Genomic DNA, 22,561 nt, shown 5'->3' with positions numbered 1-22,561 from the left:
GGCTCAAGAAGGTATCCTGTGTTTAGCCCCAAATTTGGGATCCAATGGCACTTCAAAAAAGACCCAGAAAATCACATACAACTTACCAGTTGCCTGTCTAGAGGAGAGAGGATGGGTTTATGGCCACAGCTCCAAGATATATCTGTGTATTTTCCACCCCCCAGAGCCCCTCTCCTCCTGCAGGGTTCATGGTCTCGTACATGGCTCTGATCCCCAGCCCAGAGATTCACGGAGCCACCCCTACCTTCGTCTCCCTCATTCGGTCCACCTGCAAGCCTCCGGCGACTTCCAAATGCACCCCGAATTCACTCTTCCCCGTCCCATGCACCATCCACCCTAACCTGGGAAACTCGACTTCCCAGTTGCCCACCCTGTCCCACCCGGGTCTGGACTTGCCCTCTCCAACCCTGGCCACAGAGCCACAGTGCTCCTGTAAACACGGAAACCGATGGTTACCGGTGCAGGGACTTACCACCTCCAGAGCCTCACAGATCAGGCTCCTATTTCCTCCACCTGCCCCTACCGATTCATTGCCCCCCTGCCTGGCAGACACCTCATTCCTCAGGTCTCAGTTTCAATGTCACCTCGTCTACAAGACTTTCTCAGACCGCCTCGGGCAGGTCCCCTATCTTCTGCTATTTCCTCTACCCGTACATGCTTGAAATCGTAGCTCTAGTTTTCCCTTAGGACCTGACCTGTCTCTCAAACCATGGTCCAAGTACCTGGAGGGTGGGGACCAGATCTGAGCTGTCCCCGATATACTGCAACACCTACAGGCTATCAAGAAATTTAACGGGGGGGGGGGGGGGGGGGGGGCGCCTGGGTGGCTCAGTTGGTTGAGCGTCTGACTCTTGACTTCGACTCAGGTCATGATCTCACGGTTCGTGAGATCGAGCCCCCACATCGAGCCCATGCGCTGACAGCACGGGGCCTGCTGGGGATTCTCGCTCTCTCTGCCCCCCCCCCCCCCACCTCTCTCTCCCTCTCAAAATAAGCAAACTTAAAAGAAATTAAAGAGCCCCTCTGGGGTGTGTGTTTTCTTTTTATTGGTGGGCGCAGGTGGGAAGCACATGAACGCACACACATTCTGAGACTGCTTCTAGCTGTTACCGGCGTGGCCAAGAATTAGTATGGAAAGACAACAGAACCCAACAGCTATGGAGTGGCTAACGCATGCCTAGCATTCCTAGGCCAGCTGTATATTAATTTTCCTTTTAATCCACATGCAAACCCTATAGGGGACGTGCTAGCAGGCCATCTTATAAATGAGGGCTCCAAGGCTCAGAGAGGTGCCGGAGGTTTAGCCGGACTGAGGTCAGGGATTAGCTTCATCTCCATGGCCCAAGCTGGGCACAGAGCAGGGGCTCCATGCGCGCCTGGGGGATGAACAAGTGAAGGTTTCGAGTCAGGATTCAAAGCCACGTCTAAGACTCCACTTAGACATCTAAGCCCTACCTGCATATTGTTGTTCCCCCATTCCCGCGGTCCAGCTGCCTCTCAAATTCCCCCCCTTTCTGGAAGGGCGATCGCCTGTCCTACCACAGAGACCCCACAGGGCGCCGTATTCCCCTGGCGGTACTTGCTGGGGATCCTCCCAAGAGGCCCACTGTATTATTATGGCTCAGCAGTCTAGTCTCCCAGGGCCACGGAAGCCCATGGAGAAGTTCAATTATTTCCTTTCTCCTCCCAGGAGCAGGTGGCTGCAGGAACTCAACCTCATCCTAAGGACACTTGCACAGAGGGAGAAACCGACAAAGAATCGGGAGTCTTGAGTCCTGGAAACTCCTCCACCTTGGAGCCCACGAGTGCGCCAGGGCTGAGGGAGCGGGAGACGGGGGCCGCCAGCGGTCCTTCAGCTGCCCTGGTTTTCTGGATGAGGAAACCACGGCCCACAGAGAAGTGACTTGCCTGAAGTCCCAATGCTAGGTAATTATGGAAGGCAGAGACAGGATCAGGACCCGGTGGGGTCCCTCCTCCTAGTGCTTAAGCCTAAATCTAAGCTTTTTGAGGGCAAAAGGTTAAGAGGCAAGGTGCAACAGATGGCAAGGTAGGCAGGCCGTGCCGTAGCCCTCTTTTGTGCGGCCCGCTCGCAATCCTGAGTGGGCATCAACTTCACCCAGAGGGCTTTCCCAATACCGCTCCCTGGCTTCCAGCTCCATAGGACCGAGATCCGCATTCTAACAAGTTCCCAGGGGATCCCGCCAGCCTCGGGACCACACTTTGAGAAGACTGGTCACTAATGCCATGTGTGCTGGGGCGTGGGAGCTCGTGAGGGGAGGCGGGGAGGAGTGTGGCAACAGCTTGTCAATATCTTCAAGTCCACGGGATAGAATCTCGATCTATCAAGTAGGAGACTTCTCACTTAGGTCATTCACACAGTTCCTGCCACTGCTGCAATGGAAGCAATCTTTCGGACCCTCGTTAAAGCCTACCCAAGGCCACGTAATCAGGCTGGAGACGCTGAAGACTCACATCTGGGTCTGCCTACGGCACCACCAGCTTACGCCCAACTCCAGGACACTCTAAGAGTGGGCAGGATGCCAGAGTTCCAGAACAGCTGTCCTACCGCCACAGGGCTTCCAAAACACTGGGCTGGAGCGAGGTGCTCTGCCGAGGTTCCTCGTGCTACACCTGGTTGGTGCCCCTGCCCTGAGCATCTGAGGGGCAGGGGAGAGGGGTGGACGTCTGGATCCCATCAGCGGGGACATCTGGATTTCAGCTTAGGCAACTGGCCTAACCTCCCAAACGATTTTTTTTTCTAGAAGGTAAAAGCCACTCTGTTGTTTGTCTGGGGTGTGGTATACTCACCCTCATTTCTGTTGCCCCATGCGAACCAAGGGTTCCTTCCAAACATTCGTCAAACCGAGTATGCAATCTGGTTACTAACAACAAATGAGTCTTTACTTGTGACTTCCAGCTCTCCTTATGTCTGCGCGAGGCTGGGCTGGGCCGCGAAGGCCCACGTACTCTGCCAAGATCTGACTGCATCGTACTTCCAGCCCAGGCCTCAGATGTGCCCTAGACCAGAGCCTTCTGGAAGGACATGTCTGAGACATGTCTGAAAAAAGCAGAAAGGAAAAGACAACAACAACAGCAACAACAAAACCTAAAGGGTGCTGTCCGTGAGATTTCGGGGTTTCCTTTTTCCAGAATGATGGACGTAAACGCAGAACGAGTCCACTGGAACAAGTCCATCGCTGTGACTTTCCCGTTGGAGCAGCTGGCCGATGCCAAAATCCCACATCATATACCAAAGCTGACCTGCTCTCCATCACTGCTACAGTACCGACCAGGCCTTGGAATGACGAAAGAGCCAAGGTTTACCACGCGGGAGGTTACCTGCCCAGGTGCCTTCCAGGCTCCTTTTTTGCAGCCTAGAAAAATAGAGGCATTTTCATCTTCCTCACTATGCCCTATGGTGTGCCTGGGTGGCTCTAATCCATTCCTCCCGAGTCCCTAGACATCATTTTCTTTTACAAAGAAACAAAACACAGAAATCTGACCTGTGTATGATGCAGGCTGAGTTATAGCTTTCCCCGGGCACCTCTGACTGAAATTGAAATTCCTTTAAAGTTGGGAAATTCATTGCAGTATTTTATGGTATTGATTTATTTTAAACTTGGCTGGCAGTTTTAAGGCCTGCCATGCCTCTGAATCCCAGAAATGCTGGAGGAGGTCTCCATTTCCTTTGATTCAGTAATACCACAGAGGACTCACTAGTGGAAATGAAAGGAAGGGCTGCAATACTGTTTGTTGCTGCCCTAGTTTATCAAGACAGCACCCTGGGCGTTCTCCCCAGGTCCTGGGTCCACAGCGCATCTCTGGTTGGGGGTTTCGCTACCAGAACCGTATCCTCTCTCCTCGCCAGCTGGGTCCTGTACCCAACAAAGCCTCGGTAAAGCTAAGGCGAGTTTCTGGCGAGCCCTGAGCTGTGACCTACTCTCGTATCACCTGGTTTACAAGATGCCTCTGAACTTGCCTTCGGGAACTAGCTCAAGGTACCACCTCCTCCGGGAAGCCCTCCCTCCACTCTCTCCAGGCTTCCTGTAGCTCTCCGGAGCCACAGCGACCACAACTAAGCACCCATGTCTCATCTGCGCTGCCACACGGGTCAACCGCCAGGGGGCAACACTGGAGGCCAAACGATCAACACCAAAAGTGACGTGGCCCCATTGAGAGGCACCAAATGATGACAAGATTAGTCAAGATTTACTAAATGCACTGGAAGTTTCGTCGGGGAGAAACCCAACAACTACTGCCATTTTGCTTTGGGTCCAGAGCCTCAACCGCCCAGACTACTTCCACTTTTACTTGAGACGGGTTTCCACCAGGATACCTGGCAGATAGAACAGGCAACAGGTTGCTGCGGGTCACGTCGAGTCCCTTCCGCACACTGGTGCCACAGACGGTTCCAGCACTCCCTCAGCGCAAGCGCCCTCCTGGCGGCCATCAGCAGCAGTGGGCTTCGGGTCTCCCACGGTCCAACCTTTGGCTAATTCTCACTTCTGCCTGCTCATGTGGCCTCTGCCTCCCGCTCCCCGACCCCTGGCTAGGTGGGTGCCTCCCGTCTCCCAGCCTCGCCGCCCCCTGCCCACGTTGGAGGCAGCGGCGGTGTGACACAGGAGGAATCCGCACACAGGTGAGGTCACCCGAAGGGGCGGGTGGCGGCCAAGATCGGCCGTCAGACTGAACGCTGCCCACGGGCGGCACCATGCACGAATGCCTTAGGGGTCACCGGTGCGGTGCTGCTTGGAGAGGGACCCTGTCGTCTGCCTGAAAACGTCAACCCATCGAAAGCCGCTTTTGAAGAGGCTGCAGGAAGCAGAATGGAGCAGGGAAACCTCCGGTCGGACACCCTGCTTCAAATCCTGGCTCTCAGCACTTAGTAAGAGTGGTTCTCTGCTTCCTCAACTGCAGAAGGATGGCCGCCCGGGACAGGTATGCAGGTGCTATGGGCTGATTATATACAGAGTGTCCACTATAAAAAAAGATGTGGAAAGTATTTAATTCAGGTGAGGAGAAAGGACAAAACCTCTGCTCAACACCAGTCAGGGGCCCCTCAGAGCAGGTTTTGATAACCAGGGGCTACGATCGTGGGTAGGAGTGCCTGTGTCCTGGAGTGGGGGGTGGGGGGGGGGCAGGAAATGGGACTTGGAAGGACCCCAACCATCAGGCAGGCCCGCTTACAGCTGGATGATTACAAAAGCGATTTTGCTGTGCGCTGCCCAAAAGGATGCCGTCTGGGCTCAGAGGAGCCAAGGATGCCAGGGAGGAGCAGAATGTGAGGAACAACAGCCCTGGGGCAGGCCTGTCCCCTCACTGAGGCTTTGATGTCCTGAGGAGCTTCAAGGGACAGATTATCCCTGGGGGCCACTAGCCCCATTACATAACCCACGGCTCAGCTTAGCTTCCTCCCGTTGATACAGCTGGAGCCGGAGCAGGGATGGCGACAGCAGGGGCAGAAGCCAGCCCCTCCCAGGGAACTGTCTGGTCTCACAAACACCAGCCTTTGTGACCCGGGGGAGCCTCCAGAAAACATGAGTGGACGGACCAGGCCCTGCGGCCTCCCTGTAAGCCGGTACCCAGGGCTGCCAAGTCCTCACAGTGAAGGCTGAGCTTTAATTTCCAGGGGAAAGGAGAAGCGAACCTTCTGGATCTTTGCTCCCGACCCCTGCACTCTTACACAGCCCCGCAGTCCCGTGGAGTGCGAGCGGGGAGATTTCCATTTTACAGACGGGGACTCAAGAGGGGCTCAAGACTACAGATCTCCTTGGATCAAAGGATTGATAAACACCCACTCAATCTATTCCCCTTCCAGTGAGCTCTCAATTTTAATGTTTTTATTTTTTTTATTTTTGAGACAGAGAGAGACAGAGCAGGAGCAGGGGAGGGGCAGAGAGAGAGAGGGAGACACAGACTCCGAAGCAGGCTCCAGGTCCTGAGCTGTCAGCACAGAGCCTGACGCGGGGCTCGAACTCCCAGACGGTGAGATCATGACCTGAGCTGAAGTCGGACGCTTAACCGACTGAGCCACCCAGGCGCCCCTCAGCTCTCAATTTTAAATAAGACCCCCACTCTTTAAGGATCTAGGTCATCTACTTAGGGCAAGGATGGCGTTTCCCTCCTCCCACCCTCTCTTTGGAAGGGTCAAGGCTCCACCAGAGACTAAGTGGGATGAGCCTCTGGGGTGGGAGGAATCAAACGGACTCCAGTCCCCTCAGCAGCTAAGGCTTCACGGACAAAGTGTCCTTCTTATCCCTCTTTGGGCTACCTAGCTGTTCACCAGCACGCAGTGCTTTCCTGGAGAAGAAACTAGCTCCCAACTAGAAACCTACTAGGTGCTCCTGGAGTACCCATATTACTCGTCTCAGCCTTCACTTGGTGCTCAACCGTTTGCCGAACACAATTACAAAGACCCATGATTTCAGGGCGCCTGGGTGGCTCAGCTGGTTAAGCAGCCGGCTTCGGCTCAGGTCACGATCTCGCCGTTTGTGAGTTCGAGCCCCGTGTCCGGCTCTGTGCTGACAGCTCAGAGCCTGGAGCCTGCTTCCGATTCTGTGTCTCCCTCTCTCTCTGCCCCTCCCCCACTTGCATGGTGTCTCTCTCTCTCTCAAAAATAAACATTAAAAAAAAGAAAAATGCAAAGACCCATGATTTCCATAGATGATTCAATGAGGCAATACCCCATACCGGCTGACACCAGGGACTTAGACCTGGGTTTAAGTCTAGACTCAGCTCCAGACCAGCGGTGACCTTTGGGAAGTCACATGAGAAGAAATAAATGAAATAATGGTCAAAAACACTTGGCCCACGGATGGCCAGTGACTACCCCATCCTGGCCACCTTCGGAACTGTCGCCCTTCTTCAAAACCTACCCCTTTAACCTTAACCTCACATGCACAGGGTCTCCAGGTGGGGGTCCCATGGCCGGGAAGCTCAGTTTCATGTGTCTGCTTCCCACAGGGCCTGCAGTCCTGTGAGGGTAGGGCAGGGCTTATGTGCTCCTGGATTCACAGCTGGGGCAGGAAGTCACCCTCAACTGAGAGGGGACCCAAATGCCTATCTGTCCCAGGTTCCCAATGTCCCCCCGACAACCCGTGTTTTAATCTACCCTCCAGGGATCCTGTTCTGGAAATTCAGCTGTTCAAAACGAACCACGTGAAGCATTTCTTTCCCATCTTTTAGTCTCCAGCATCACTTTTGATTAACTGGACACTCAGAATGGGACACAATTTGGGTAGGATTCTGCCGAAAGCAAACAAATGATCTGAAGAGATTTCTATAGCTCCGATGCGAACGAACATGCCGTTGCCTGTTAGATGATCTGGAAAAGGTTGGGAATCTGCAGAAGACCGTGAGGGGCCCCGCCAGAGGTTGGGGGACCGTCCTCTCAAATCTCACAAAACAAGAAAAATCTGAAGCCCGGGTCAAGGGGTCAACTCAGGTCATCCAGCATGCGAGCCCAGAGCCACGTCTTTGGTCCACAGGCCAAGGATAAATATATCCTTTATTACTTCAACAATAACTTAAGCCGGATTCTTTTCTCTCCGATGTTAGGCAGCTACCAAGATCACATATGGAACAAAGAGTATTTTCTATGACCCTTCAGGTCACAGCAACATCTGATTTCCTTCAGCAGGCCTGAGCCACCCGCTCCAAGTAAATGTCACTCAAGGGCCCTGGCTTCGTCCGGCCCTAGTAACCGAGGCTTGTATAGGAGACAGCAAACTTGGACACGAATGTGGATTCCCTCATCTTACAGCACCCTCCCTTGGTAACATGGGCAGTGGCACGCAGAACACCAGTCTGGCTTACCCACTTTGGGTAAGGTTTGTGGCCAGCTGGGAGGAAACGTTAGGAATTATTAAACATCTTTAAAAAATGACAAATAAGGGAGCGATAAGACCCACCATCGAGTAATCTTTAAAAATAGAGAAGTTTTCTGGAACAAGCAATTGGACAGAGTTGCCTCTGAGCCCAGCTTTGTTTAAAAAAAAAAAAAAAAGAAAGAAAGAAAGAAAAAGCAATCTGGTAATCCTCTGAGGCAAGGCTACTAAAAACCATGGTCTTCGGAGAAGAACAGAAGACAATACTTTCGCCTCGAGCCAAAGTGTGTATCTAAAATTTAGCATTGCACTTCCACAGTTTACACAGGGCGCTTGCACAACCTCTTGTGATTCCAGCCACCTCAACAAGAAATATCTATCTCATTTTATGGACAGTAAAACCTCAGTAAGATAATTATGATCTACCCCATTTAATGGAGGATAAAATCCAGAGAGGTAAAATAACTTGCCCGAGGTCCCACAGACAGCCAACCACGAAAACGGAAACACTTGGTCCCGGACGGTCCACCAGGCTCTTTTCGGAGGAGCCCTGTGTTGTCAACCCCAAGTGCATGCGTTCAGTGCTGCAGAGAGCTAAAGCCAGGGGGACCCTGAGTTGGACATTACTCTGAAATCTACAACCCCAGATTACGGAGATGGTTCTCCATCATGCCGGTACTGGGGACAAGAGTGTTGCCTACACGTGGTGGGAGTTTGAGCCACGACAACAGGCCGAATGGGAAAGCTGGCAAGGACTAAGGACACACAAGTTCCCTGTCTTCATTTGGGACCTTGAATAATTCCTTCTTTCTAGGCCTCCAGCTGCCCTCCACACAAAATTCCTCAGGGAGAGACATCTACACCCCCGGTTCTCCAAAGTGTGGTCTGGAGCGCGGGACTCCATGAAGCCAAACCTTTTCTTAGTAACACCGAGACACGTTTGCCTTTTTACTTTCCTCCTCTCTTGCATGTACCGTGGAGTTTTCTGGAGGTTATGTGATGAGGGACGTGGCACCAGGTTAAACATCAGAAGCAGACAGGAGAACCCAGCTGACTGTTAAGGCAGAGGGTAAAAAGACTTGCAAGAATAGATAGAAAGCACGGCCACTCTACCAAATTTTTTTTTTGAAAATATTTTTCATCAACTATGATGCTTACACTAAAGCGTAGCTGATTTTTATTCATTTGAAAAGAACACTTAAAACGCTTCTCAGTTTTTTAATTGTTAATTCTGCCAGTATCCATAGATAGAACCCAAACCAGGACCTCTTTGGAGTCCTCAATTTCATGAGTATAACCGAGCCTTTAAACCAAAAACTTGGGAGAATCAATGGTCTATTCTCACTGTCTCCAACTCCTCTCCTTTCATTTCCTCTCAAACCCACCCTCATTAGGGGTTCTCCCCATTATGCGCCACCAAAATTGCTGGTGAGTGCTAATGTCTTCCTGATCGCTGAAGCCCAAGGTCAATCCTCGGTCCTCTTCTCCCTCAACCCACCGCCACAAGGACCACAGCTGATTACTTCCCCCTCCTGATGTCTCATCTTCATCCGGCTTCCGGGACACCAGACCCAGGTCTCCTCTCTCTCTGGCTCCTCTCCTTCTCCCCAACCTCACTGTGGGATGGCCCAGAGCTCGGTCCCTCTTGGAAATCACTATGCCCGCTGCGGTGCCTTGGCAGTCTCTAAATTTGTTATCTCTAGACCAGATCTCACCCCTGAACCCCAGACTCCTCTAGCTCCTGTCCCGCCTCTGTGCCTGGATTCCACTTAGGCATTCCAAACTTTCACACGACAGCAAAGCCTAACTTTCCCCAGCCAAACCTGTTCCTCTCGATGCCCCTCCCATCTCATTTGGTGGCAACTCCATCCTTCCAAAGGCTTCCAAGGCCAGAAACCTCTAAGTCATCCTGGATCCCTTTCTCTCGTACCATTCGCTCCAGCAGGAAAATTGTTGGCTGACTCCAAAACTCATCCCCAATCCAATCTCCCCTCCCTGGCTCCATGGTTCCAAGCCACCACTCCCTCTCACACCTGGGTTGCTACAGTAGCCTCCTATCTTATCCCCTATCCTTTTAGGGCAGCAGCCACAATGATCCTTTCAAAAGATCAGTTCTCACACAGCTGAAGGACATGGCCAGGACTTCCCATCTTACCCAGGCACAAAACCCCAAATCCTTACAATGGCCTCCAAGGCCTACCCTAGTTGACTCCCAGTCACCTTTCTTGCTTCTTTTCGTACATTCCCCTCCCTGCTCTGCCCAGCTTCTGAGCCTTTATACTGACTGCTCCCTGTCTGGGATGCTTCCCCCCCACCCCCTCAGAAATCCTCATGACTCACTCCCTCCACTCCTAACCTTTACTCAAATGTCACTGTCTCGAGAGACCCACCCCGATCTCTTCCACTGAAAAGTACACCTCCGCCCTCCACCTCTCAGTAGTCTGATGTCCCTTGTCCTGCTCTAAGGCCCCCAGAGTACTGAGTATTTTCGAACATATCACTTATAAGTCCATCTCCCCAACAGAATATAAGCTCCACGACTGCCGAGAGTATTTGTCTAGTTTCTCTACTGACGTATCTTTGGTGCCAAAGAGTCCCGGGCAAATAGTTTCTCAATAGTATGTTGAATATGTGGAACTAGCTTCTCCGTCTATTAAACTTAAGTGGGGAGCAGGGGGAGGCTGCACAATAGTTCATCCCAACTCAAGCCTCGGATCCCTGAACTGGCCAGATACAGCTCACAACTATTGTCCTCACTAGCAGTCAGAGCCTGGGGCACTTTGCAGGGCTACATGCCCCATCTTATCTTATGTCAAGGTCATCTATTTCTCCTACCTGAAGGAATCACCCCTATAGGAGCTAAAACTGTGCCCTGCAAAATAGCGCAAATCCCAACCGTGGCTGTGCAAATGGAGCCCCGATCTCAATCAGTTGCGACAACCCCACGATTCTAACCCACATTCAGGTCTCTCTTCCAATGACAACCGTCATCTTACTCCAGGGCAAACTTGAATTCTAAGAGCTTTTTTATAAGCGGAAGGGAGGAGATGTGATGGTGTGAAATACGACGAAACCTAGTCTAGCCAACCCTTTCTGGGCTCTGACCCGGCACTGTCTCCTATTGAGCTTTAGGGAGCACTCTTTCTCGGTGGGCAGTGGGGACGAACTGGCCTGGCATCTGGAAAGTGCTCAGGGGTTTTGGAAAGGATTAACCTGGTGACTCAATCCAGAAGTTCACGGAGAACACTGCAGATGTGACCAGGCTCAACTCGGCACTCAGCACCACCAACTAGCACTCTGAGGGTGATGAAGGGGAAGGAAGGGACTGAGAACCAACCCGGGTGACCGACGGCTCTGTGCCCAATGTGACCCCTGGGATTAGCAGCACGCCTCATCGCCTCATCTCAGGGATTCAGCGAATTTAAGAGGAGCTCGTTTCCAACCTGCCCTCGTAAGAAAAAGAAGGTAGGAGGGAGGAGAAATACACCTGCAACTTAACTTAGGACGGTGGAGAAATGACTTAACCCCCTGCGGAGTCGCAAAGGTGAACCAAAATGCTACTGTGTCCCCCTGGCGTATCTGGCGGTCGACGTTCTTTTCCCTTCACGCAAAACTAGGCTGGACGATGTGAGCTTAATTCGCATCTGACCAATCCACCAGCCAGCACTTGTGTCTGCTGCCACGAATCTCCCCAAATTTAGGAGCTCCTTGTGCTTCCACATCCGGCCAGCTGTCCTGCCAACCGCCTGCCCTGAAGACCCAGGCACCGTTCCATCCTCACGGCTGCTCAAGTTCAGGTTCAACGACATCCCTCATGGTGGGAATAAACTAATTGGTCCGTCTGGTCTCCCAGGCCCCAGTTCAACTCAACTCGCACGTGCCGGAAGTTCTTAATTGCTGCGCTGCTCTGCCCCGCGGGTGGCTCCCAGATGCCTACTAAGTCAAGGCCAAATTCCAGGGTCCCTGGTGCCACCTGATTTCTGACTTCATTTCCCTCGCTCACGCCTCAGACTCTGGTCCAGGTGAACTCCCACTGCCACTGCTGGGATTTGCCACCTCAGCTCTCCTGGCAGGTGACAGTCTCTCTGGTTACCACCGGTCTGCTGTCTCCGCGACCCCAAACCAGGGGAGGTACTCAAAGGCGCTAGGCTGCCTGTCTTCAGGTCCTCTGCAGAGGCTAGTCCTTTTCCCTGCAACGCTCCCCTGACCCCCAATTCCCCAACTCCCCTAAAAGGCTCATTTCCCTTCCTATCAGTTGTCCTTTGTGGCAAAGCAACTATGGTTAAGTACCGATCAATGTTTCTCTCCCCAACTAAGCTGCAGAATTCATGGGGATGGGGCCATTTTCTGAATTTGCTGACCACTGCCACCCCAGGGCCCAGCACAGCGCTCAAACGAAAGCCCGAATCAACCTCCTTAAATAAGCGAAGACTTCCGCATAAGACTATTCACTCGCACGTCATTCACAGTACCTAAAATGGAGAAAACCCATCAGATGTCTAAAGCAGGAGAAAGGTTATGTTATGGCACGTGTAACGGAATGCCAATGTTGGAAAACTGTACTTTCAAAGGATCACATGGGGAAGTGCTCAGATTAGCGCTGAAAGGGCAGGAAACAAAGCGGTGCCTAAATATAGCACGTTCTAAACCGTGCAGAATTGCACGTGTGACCAGGAGGGATACCATCAGGGGTAGCGTGTAGTCTCTGAAAAAAACTGTCCGTACCTCTTTTGCACATTTATTGATCAATGGATGAGGAAAAGGGATTTCTAAAAACCTCGAGACACCGCTCAAATGCAACGTCCACTCGGAAAACCTCGCTAGACTTTCGGGCTCTTTCTTCCTCCACCCCACAGATCTCCTCCTCGTGACCTGTGGGGGGTGGGGGCAGGGGGGTCTCTGATCACAAGCACTTTGTGGTCTTTCACCCTACAATCTGCCCCTCCCCCCCTCCCCCCAACTCCACGGGGCTCCCTCAAGGGCCCAGGATGAAGGATCCAGTCCAGGAAGCGTGCATGCAGAGCAAAAGGAGTACACTCACCTAGTTTCAAAACACTCAAGATGCTTTGCCCTGAATTTTAAGCAGCACATGTGACCTGGTCCATTCTGGTTTCAAGTTCAAAGGCATCAGGCCGGTCCTGTGGGTTAGCAGCTAACATATCTTTCAAGAGCTGCTTGATCCCCTCAGACATGGAAGTCCTGCGTTTCTGGGGGATGTGCAACTCCATCTTTGGGTTTTCTAGCAGCGCCTCGCCAACAGGGACGATTTCGGTCCCCTGTTTGATATAGGTCCCCAGGAGCTCCTTCTTGGTCTCAGAGTCAATAAAAGTGATTCTTTCTATCATTGCCCAGATGATAATGCCCAGGGCAAAGATGTCGGCCTTGGCTGTGTAGTGTCCCTCCCAGACTTCGGGGGCCATGTAGAAGTCGGAGCCGCAGGCTGAGGACAGCCAGTATTTATTCACATTCACATTTTTGTGGTCTTGATGGCCCTCTTTTCCTCGGGGGGCTAACCCAGCACAGACCTTGCTTAGTCCAAAGTCTGCCACCTTGAGGATGGGGGTGCCAGACCGCTCCGTGATGAGGATGTTGTCTGGCTTTAGGTCCCTGTGCACGATGTGGTTTTTGTGCAGGAAGGCAATGGCGCTCGTGAGCTGTAGCATGAAGCTTTTGTTGGTAGCTGGGTCCGGCCTCCGGGACAGGACGTACTGATTCAGGTCTCCACCTTCACAGAACTCCATGACAAACCAGAGATAGCAGGGCTCCTCAGCATAACCCAGGATCCTTTCTCCTAAATCAAAGAAGACCGGAAAGAATTTGAGTGCCACGGACACATTCGCGTCACCGGTAAGGCGACAGGCACGCAGCTCGGGAAGGGAAGAGTGACACGGGTAACAACGCTCCGGTCCAAGAGGACCCGCCAAACTGGCACTGAGCCAACACCGCACAAGCAGGCCCATCTCTAAGCACGCAGGAGGAAATCAGGGTCAACAAGATAGGAGCGGCACGGGCTGCAGGGGCGGGTGTTAGACACCTGGCTCTGGAATCACCCGGTGCCTGGGTACCAAGGGGCTTACTGCTGGCTGGTTGGATGAATAACCAGGAGGCAACTGCCCTCGGTCCACTTGTCCAAGTTTGCTTCCGCTGCTTCACCTGTAAACGGCCACATGTAATCACTTGCAGAATACCTATACCGGCACCTGCCATTCAATTCAGTATTTACCACCGCCCAGGAGGTGGGAGGAAATAGCCCCATCTTACGAGATGAAGAATCTGAGGCTCACAGAGACTTAAGAGTCCAGGGACTCAAATGCGTGACTAGGAAGCCATGGTATCTCATTACCGTGCCTCCAGACAGCAGCACGCCCCCACAGCTTGCGGGGCTGCGGGCCAGACAAGGGCAAGTGTGCACGGAGGCCATCAACGGTCTGTTCATCCCCTCCAAGCGAAGGACCTTTCCCCCCACCCTGCTCTCCTATAACTGGTGAGGCTCTTGTCAATGCACTTAGAATGGCACCACAATTTTATTTCAGAGGCATACTCCAACCAGAGTTTCCTGCTCACCCACATCTGCCCAGCACAAGCTAGTTATATAACAGGCCCCTGTCTCCAGAAAGTTTAGCTTCAGGGACATAACAGGTATCTAGAACGGCAAGCATCTTAAGCATCTGCATCGAAGTCAACTTTTACGAACAGGGAAGGGTGGGTGGGAGTTGCCAGACCTGGGAGTCAGGAGGGAGGCGGAAGACTGGAGTTACACCTAAAGGACAGGCAGATCAGTGGGGATAAGCAAGAGAATTCTAGGCTGCGAGACGGGATGGATAATGGAACACAGGAACAAACGGACCAAAGGCGTAAACAGGAAGTCTGGAGGAACAGTGGGGTCCAAAGTAGACGAAGGGGTTAGAATCAAACTGTGTCGGCCGGAAACTCCGGCTCTGCCTTTCCAGAAGTCTTTCCTTTGGACCCAAAGAAACTCCAGGAAAGTTGGTGATTGGCATCTACCGACAAATCCCAATGTTCTTTATAAAGCAATCAATGGCCCATGGAGTCCTTTGGTGGAAGTTACTGGAACTGCCCCCAGAGTCTAAAGAGGCAGACGGCTTATGTTGCTGATGAAAAGGCTGGGCCCACCGGGGGTGGGCATATGGGTCATTCATGATTGAGCCAATGCCCGAAGACAGTCCTCAGATGCCTACCAGTGTCCCCACTCCCCCGGAAAGCAAGAGTCACACCTCTTCACGCAGCCTCCACCAAGGCAGAGTCCCCCAGAAGCCGCCACTCTGGGCGCTCTAGGGTGAGGCAAGACCGATAGATGAACAAGGCAAAAGCTCTAGGTTTTTGACCACGATCGGTCAGACCACACTTCCCCTGTAATTATATAATTTGTTTAGATTACTCACAATCAAAGCAATACAGGTAGAACCAGTTTAGGGCAGATGGGTGTTGTTATTATTATTTTTTTTAATTAGCTTCTTCCCACCTCCTCATCCTCTTTCTAGGTCGCTGGCTCTGGTGGGCTGAGGTTCTTTATCTGAAAACACTGCAAGATGATGCAGTGATCTGAAGCCCAAATCAATCCAGGCTCCAGAGTAAAGACTCATAAAAAGGAGGGCAAGAGAGGTTTACTGGTGGTACAGCCAGAAAGGAAGCGATTAAAAAGCCATCAAATTCCCTCGGCAAGGGCGACCATCAGAAAACAGTGAAACTTTTTCACTGAAAGTGGGGAAATAGAGGGTGGGGAATGGTGATTACTTTATATACAAAGTTGGTAACCACAGCAACTAAAGGCAAAAGAAAACAAGTCGGCAAAACAGACTACACTGTAGGTCCAGGTTGGAAGAACCCGGGGTGGGGGAGAAGGGTACGTAAGTGCCCTAAGCAGGGAATGGGGGGGAGGGGAGGGGGGTAGACGGGCCCCAGGACTGAAGAGCTAGCACTGGGGGAATGATCGAAGCCCAGAAGGTGCTACAGGGGGGGCTGCTGGATGAGAGGTCAGGACGAAGCAGTCTCGGAATCAGACACAGACAGCACCAGCGAGCATGACAGAATGGAAAACTGGGGAAGGCGGCTACTTGTCCCAGACGCAAGAAGCCATTTCCCTGCACAGGCACGGGGCCGTGGGCTCCTTTCGTAAGAAAACCACAGCATGTGTTTTCACGCAGGAATCCCTGGCTACCTACTCATAAACATAAGAGAGGCATGTGAGAATTCCAGTCCTTTCCTCCAGGAAGACTGCCTACCTGAACCCCTACCTACCTCACAGCAAAAGGGAGGAGGGAGGGCACAGGGCACTTGATGCATTTTTGTGGAGATGCAAGGCCGGGCAAAGAAACGGGAAGGGTTAGGAGGGGAGACTTAGAAGATGAGGAGTCTGGTTTAGACACCAGCTCTGCCCACTGGTTAACTAGGTGGTTCATTAGTTCAATGGAAAACAAGGAGGGCCGGAGATACCATGGAAAGATGGCTAGAACCGTGGGCAAAGGTTGGGAGAGATGGCCGAACCCCTCTGAGCCTCTGCCTCGTCTGCCAAACGAGAGGGACACCTACAGCACATATTCCTGGGAGTTAAGTCTCAGGCAAAAAATACACTTCGCAGAGCCTAAGATACTTTGGGGAAAGGACATCCTAACCATCAGTAACATCCCTCCTGGGCCTCAGCCAAGTCCGAGGAAGCCACCGATTCCAATAACCCCGGTGCTGTAGGCCAGAGTGAAGCTCCCACATGTTAGGACCCTGGAATCAGAAAATGAAAAGTGGAAGATTCTGTCGTGTTGCTCAGGTTCTTACGAGCCAAACCCATGTTCTAGCCAGACCAGACAGTTTTGAGGTGCTCTCTCCCTATAAGGCCTCCCCTCTTCCCAGATCTCTGCAGGTGCATCTGAATGCGTACCTTTGGGTCCTGCCTGAATGCCAACCGACTGGATGCCTGCCTGATCCCCCAGTAACTTCCTTCTTCCCACCGGCCACCGCCCTAGCCTTGTAATTTACCAGCCCTAGCCTTGTAATTTACCAAGGTGACTGCACACCGGGAAGGAAAAAGGCTCAAACCTCCAGGGATTACCAAGCACGGATTCCCGGAGACACATTGCTGGGGTCCACCAGTTAGCAGGAGGCTTATGAAGGTCAGGTGACCCAAGGGAGCTTCGGCGCCCGTCCATCTCCCGGCGGGCCCTGCGGTCACCAAGCCACCCCATGCTTTGCTTATCCCCAATTTCAAGATGTATAAGTGGCATACACATGTGCCGTCTAGTAGAAACCCCACTTGAAGCTTACAGCTCTTTGAGTGGATAGAAACGAAAGTAAAAATTTTAATTCCTTTGGTGCAGCCTGACAGTTCTGTAAGGTGAGGAGTTAAAAATTTAGCTTCCCCAAGGCGGGAGAAAAGACTGGTACCTGGAACTGTTCAGGATTTGGGAGAGGCCACTGGGCTCTGGGTCCCAGGCACCATTAAACGTCAACGTGGGAGCAGTCTCATCTCTCTGGACACTGTTTTATAAGGTGGGGAAACTAAGAGGAAGGTTAAGTAACTTGCCCAAGATCCCCGAAATGACTGGTTGGGTAAGATGTGAACCTCCATTGCCAACTCCTTCCACCACCCAAGGCTGTCGCCTGGGTCCCAAGAAATGCAGCTTGATTAAAGCGAGACAGGCCCACTTTCAGGATAGTTTGGTTACCTTCCCCTCAAGGCCAACAGCCAGGAGACCACCACATAAACTCTACGTCAAAACGTATGCTAAGCCACAGCTCACAGGAAGACAGAGAAAATGGGAGGAGAAAAAAAGTCAAGCAGGTGTCTCCTATCTCATTACTCAGGGGGATAGGTACTGTTGGCATCTCCCAACAAAAATGGGGCCTGCTTTGTTCAGAGACTTGAGGCCAGTAGGCTCAGCATAAGGGTAAGTCAGCGTGAGCTTTGGGACAGCAGCAACTTCCTAGAAAGGGATACAAAATCCCCAGGGATTTAGAAGCCTCTACCCAAAGCTGCCTCCAGAAGTTGGATCTCCTTGCGCTAGTCCATTCCATTTAAACATTTCCTGGGCACACACTGCTGGTCAGACACCGGCCCCGAGATAACCAGTGGTCTCTGCCCTCACAAGGGATTCTGGTCTTTCGATGCAGAATGACCAACCGCAGCTAAGAGAGCAAGGAATAGGCCACAGTTGTGCCCGAGGAAGCGAAGTGGGAAGGGTGGTTAGGAGAGAAGAAAGGCAGGCTGCAATCACTCAAGAGCGACCCCTGAGCTGGGTCTCCAAGGATGTAGAACGAACACATCGCACAGGGCGGGTGTGAGTTTGCAGCGAGGGACCCAAGAAATCTGGGGGTCAACGCAGAAAACGGAGGAGGAGGTGGGCAGCAATGAGGCTGGGAAGGATGCCTGAGTTAGGTCCGAAGAACCGGTGTCTGGCCGACTGAAGGATTTGAACTTCGGCTCTAAGAAACAGGCAATAAAGGGGCGCCTGGGTGGCTCAGTCGGTTGGGCGACCGACTTCGGCTCAGGTCATGCTCTCACAGTCCGTTAGTTCGAGCCCGCATCGGGCTCTGTGCTGACAGCTCAGAGCCTGGAGCCTGCTTTGGATTCTGTGTCTCCTTCTCTCTCTGCCCCTCCCCTGTTCATGCTCTGTCTCAAAAATAAATAAAAACATTAAAAAAAAAAAAAAAAAAAAAAGAAGCCATAAAAGTTGTTGGCATATTTTAGAAGGATATACTGCTTCCTGAATCTTAAGTCACTGATTTGGAGATATACCGTTTACGTTAAGACGTACAGGCTGCTGACAACCCTACCACACGCGACTGTTGAAGCTGGGTTCTGACCGCCAAGATGGCAGGGGAGGGGAGAGAAGGGCACGGAGGGGGAGAGGGGGAGAGGGGGAGGTCTCGGGAGGTTTAGAATCAACAGAACTTAGGAACATCACCCGTCCTCCGTGATGGAAAGGAAGAACTGAGAGAGAGCTCTGGCCAACCCTCTTCTTACTCCGAACCCCTATCTACTTAGACCATAACTGTATCCCCATTTCCGGGTGAGGACACTAAGGCTCATGATTACATTACTTGCCTGTGGTCTCACAGCTAGTAAGAGGCAGGGCCCAGTCTCTACAGCCTGGATTCCTTTTTAAGTTTAGTTTTGAGGGAGAGAGAAAGACAGAGTACGCGTGGGGGAGGGATAGAGAGAGAAAGAGAAAGACAAAGAGAAAGAGAAAGAGAAAGAGAGAGAGAGAGAGAGAGAGAGAGAGAGAGAGAGACGGACACAGAATCTGAAGCAGGCTCCGGGGTCCGAGCTGAATGGAACCCCTAGCCGTTCTACACCCCCTGTGGCGCAAGGTCCCTGTTAAGTTCAGGAACGTATGCCCCCAAGGAGTTTAACGTTCACCAAGTCCCTAGTGTTGAGAGACCAACCACGCAATTTTCAGCGGAGCACTAATTAGGATTTTGACAAGTCTTCAAGATGCTCCATCCATGTGACATAAAAAATCTCACTCTAGGAATTTATTCTAAGAATACCAAAAAGACAAAAAAAAAAAAAAAAAAAAAAAATCCTATGGCCGACAGCAACAAGAAGGGCACAGCAAGTGCCCAAAGCACCAGAACTGGTATTTGATACAACAAAGTAAAAGTGAAGGACTGGATGGGGCGCCAGGGGTGGCCCAGCCGGTTGCACGCATCCCACTTCGGTTCAGGTCGTATCTCGCGATCCATGGGTTCGAGCCCCACTCTGGGCTCTGTGCTGACAGCTCAGAGCCTGGAGCCTGCTTCGGATTCTGTGCCCCCCCCTTCCCCCCCGCCCCCCCCATCTCGCAAAAAATGAATAAACGTTAAAAAAAAAAAAGTGAAGGACTGGAAACAAGAGCCCAAGAAGGGTTAGTGGATAATTATGGTATTGCCGCTTGGCTGAATGCTTTCAAGGGTCGTGTTATACTTCTAATTTACTTAAATAAGTCAAAAGAGGAGGTCACATACCACGTCGGATGCCAAGTTTAATACAAAATTTTAAAAATAGAAAGTTATAATTTTTTCTAAGAAAAAGGGTTAGGAAAAAAAAAAATCGAGAAAGATGAACTCCCAGTCTCAATGACCTTGGGCTGTGTCAGGTTACTATAAGGAGGCTGGGTCCAGTATCAACACACAGGGTGTGTTCAAAGTACTTCACAAGATTAGTCAAATGTCATTGTGCTCTGGACAATCAACCCCTGATGGTGGCTGCCAAGACAGGACACAGCATCCTACAGAGGCCAAGAGGCCAAGAACCCAAGAAGCCGCAGGCCTAACAGAAAAGGACAAGGGCTGTGGAGCCAGCCAGGCCCAGGGTCGACGCCCCCACTCTTCCACTTACATGGCTATGTGACCTCTGGGCGAGTGTTGTAAGACCCTATGAGTTGGTTTCATTTCCATCAACTGGGAGACCTCTACCTCCTGAGGCTATTGGAAGGCTTAACTGTGACACAGGAAGCATTCTGCACGGTACCCAGATGCCAGAACAGACAACTACTGGGCGTTAATTATATTCTTGTGTCTGGACACCACTGGTGGCCCTCTGACAGTCATAAGGCAGCGTGTCAAGGATGCAGAGATTGGAAAGAGCATCTGGATGTAAATCTACAGCTGACCCTTCGCTGATAGTACTGGACGAGTTACTTGACCTTCACAGATCCGGATTTTTCCACATAGGAGACCCGGCTACAAACACACACACACTTGCAAGTGGGAGGATTAAAGGAGACAAGGAGCATGAAAATACTGAGGCCGGCTCTTAGTTCTAGAACATTAGAGGGGTCTTGTTAGAATGCAGACTCCACCAGCCAGGCAGGGAGTGGGAAATAACCCTTGGCGGCCAACTCCTTCCTCTCTCCACCCGTGAGGGCCTTACCGCTTCCCCACGCCTCACCTCTTGCCAAGATTGCTTCTGTTTACCCTTTCACAGCTCCTCCTTCCCTCCCCTAAACACAGTCCACCTTCCTGGCCGCCACTCATCTAGAGCCCCTCTCACAGGCCATCCTGAGGTAACCTCTGCTGTGCTCTGTTTATCTCCATTAGACTGGGCACTCATGGCAGAAGGAAACCAAGTCTCTGGCCTCCTCACGGTGTGCCTCACACACAGTAGGTGCTCAGTAATTGGGCGAAATGAAGCCAGATGAGAACTGTGAGAGGCTTACAACAACAGCAAGGAAAGTTCCAGTAGAAAGCACGCAGAATTAAAGACAACTAGGTAAGGGTCCAGACATTAAAGACAACTAGGTAAGGGTCCAGAATTCTGCAGTCACTAAGGACTCTACCAAAGGCCAAGTCGGAGTTGAAAGTGAACGGATGTTTTATAGGGGGTTGAGCAATTCTTAGGAATTTCCACTATAAAAAGCCTACCCAGTGCAACTCAATTAGCCAAAACTCTCGATTAAGCAAGGGCTGTTCCCGTCTCCCGAGGCCGATATCTACAATTCCCAGTGCACACAGAAGGCAGTCAGTAGTGAGGGAAGTCTGCGTGGTTGTCTCCGGACGTTCAAGAGCAGACCAGAAGGGAGGTAACAGGGTCCCCGGCAGCTGAGACACGGGGGAGGCCCCAGTAGAAATCAGCAGTGCCAAGTACTGATTAGTACATAATTAAAAACAAACGGTAGCCATTAGTTTCGGAGTAAAATGTGATTATGCCCATTTAACCACCAAGAAAAACAGAAGCGCACCCAGAACTTAAGCCACCTGTCCCAAGAGCGCGGCACAGCTGGTCAGGAGAATGGAGTCGAGCCCTAACGCCTGTGCTTGGTTATTTGCTTGGCTGTTTTACACCACGCAAGTTCACAAACTTCAGTCTCCCCACTGGTAAAACGGGTAATTGCAGGACTCACTTCTACAGTAGAGAATTCAGAGTTGCTTTCTAGGGGTCTGGCCTAAGGTTTTCCTAGGCACTCAACAGGCTGGGGTGGGGGCAGCTAAGACCCTGGCTTCCCATCCCACAGGAACTCTGGCCTCATCTTACTTACTCTAGTCTACCTTCTCTGTTTCCCCCGTGTCTCCCCACTCCAGAGGGAACCTCTGCCGTTTGCTAGGCTACCCATCACTCATGACCTTGAATCGCGGTCACTTAGGCCTGTGTCTTCTGCACGCCCCATGGAGGGAACTTTGCAAAGCCTCTCCCAATGCAGTACCTGACTCACCGTCACCACTGGGCATAGATGCACAGACAAGACTTCCCAAAGGACCTAGATTCCCACCCCTGTGAAGCCACCTAAAGATCTCTTAATACAGTAAACATGAAAGTTGGTGAAGCAGAACTTGTGTCTTACCAAGACGGCATAAGCCAGACCCCCAGCTTTTCCAAACTTATTTGGTTTAACAAGCCTTGGGTTCGTCCTGGAGATTATATATTATAGATATAAATATATATATTTATATATATAAATTTATTTATAAATTTATTTATTTACATATATAAATTATATGTATAAATTTATATATGTAAATATATATATTTATATATACATCACTTGTTGCTGTTTGTCAGAAGGATCAGCATGTGCATTAGAGTGTGCCAGAATTTGAGTTTAGGTTGACAGTGAGTCTTAAGTCTTAGACTTGTCTGCCGTCTCCTAAGCGGCAGCCACCTTGAACTTAGTTTTAGGTGCATTTGGGACAGGGTCCTTTGGCAATGGAAACGGGGGATAAAAGCAAGCTGTTGATGTTTTAACTCCTGTTTTTTGTGAAAAGTACTCAAAAAGCTAAACAAAGACATCAACTCATCAGCCAAA

General features: G+C 51.4%; 1 protein-coding gene across 4 annotated transcripts in view; it reads right to left on the bottom strand.

The window, feature by feature from the left end:
- The window catches only part of STK35 (serine/threonine kinase 35), a 42,000-nt gene that overhangs the window by 14,580 nt on the left and 4,859 nt on the right, over positions 1-22,561 (bottom strand). For 3 of the 4 annotated variants that reach the window (XR_008289177.1, XM_027069731.2, XM_027069733.2), the window contains exon 3: positions 12,868-13,617. Coding sequence is in view for 3 of the 4 variants with exons in the window: in XM_027069731.2 (XP_026925532.1) it covers positions 12,905-13,617 (713 nt within the window). In the remaining variant the exon portion in view is untranslated. Of the gene's footprint in view, positions 1-11,886; positions 12,699-12,867; positions 13,618-22,561 lie in introns of those variants that run through there. The other variant, XM_027069732.2, reaches the window with a different exon arrangement.

This window comes from Acinonyx jubatus, chromosome A3 (genome assembly GCF_027475565.1).
Source record: "Acinonyx jubatus isolate Ajub_Pintada_27869175 chromosome A3, VMU_Ajub_asm_v1.0, whole genome shotgun sequence".
Lineage (NCBI taxonomy): Eukaryota > Metazoa > Chordata > Mammalia > Carnivora > Felidae > Acinonyx > Acinonyx jubatus.
The sequence above is the reverse complement of the archived record's forward strand: the minus strand, read 5'-3'. Positions and strand labels throughout refer to the sequence as shown.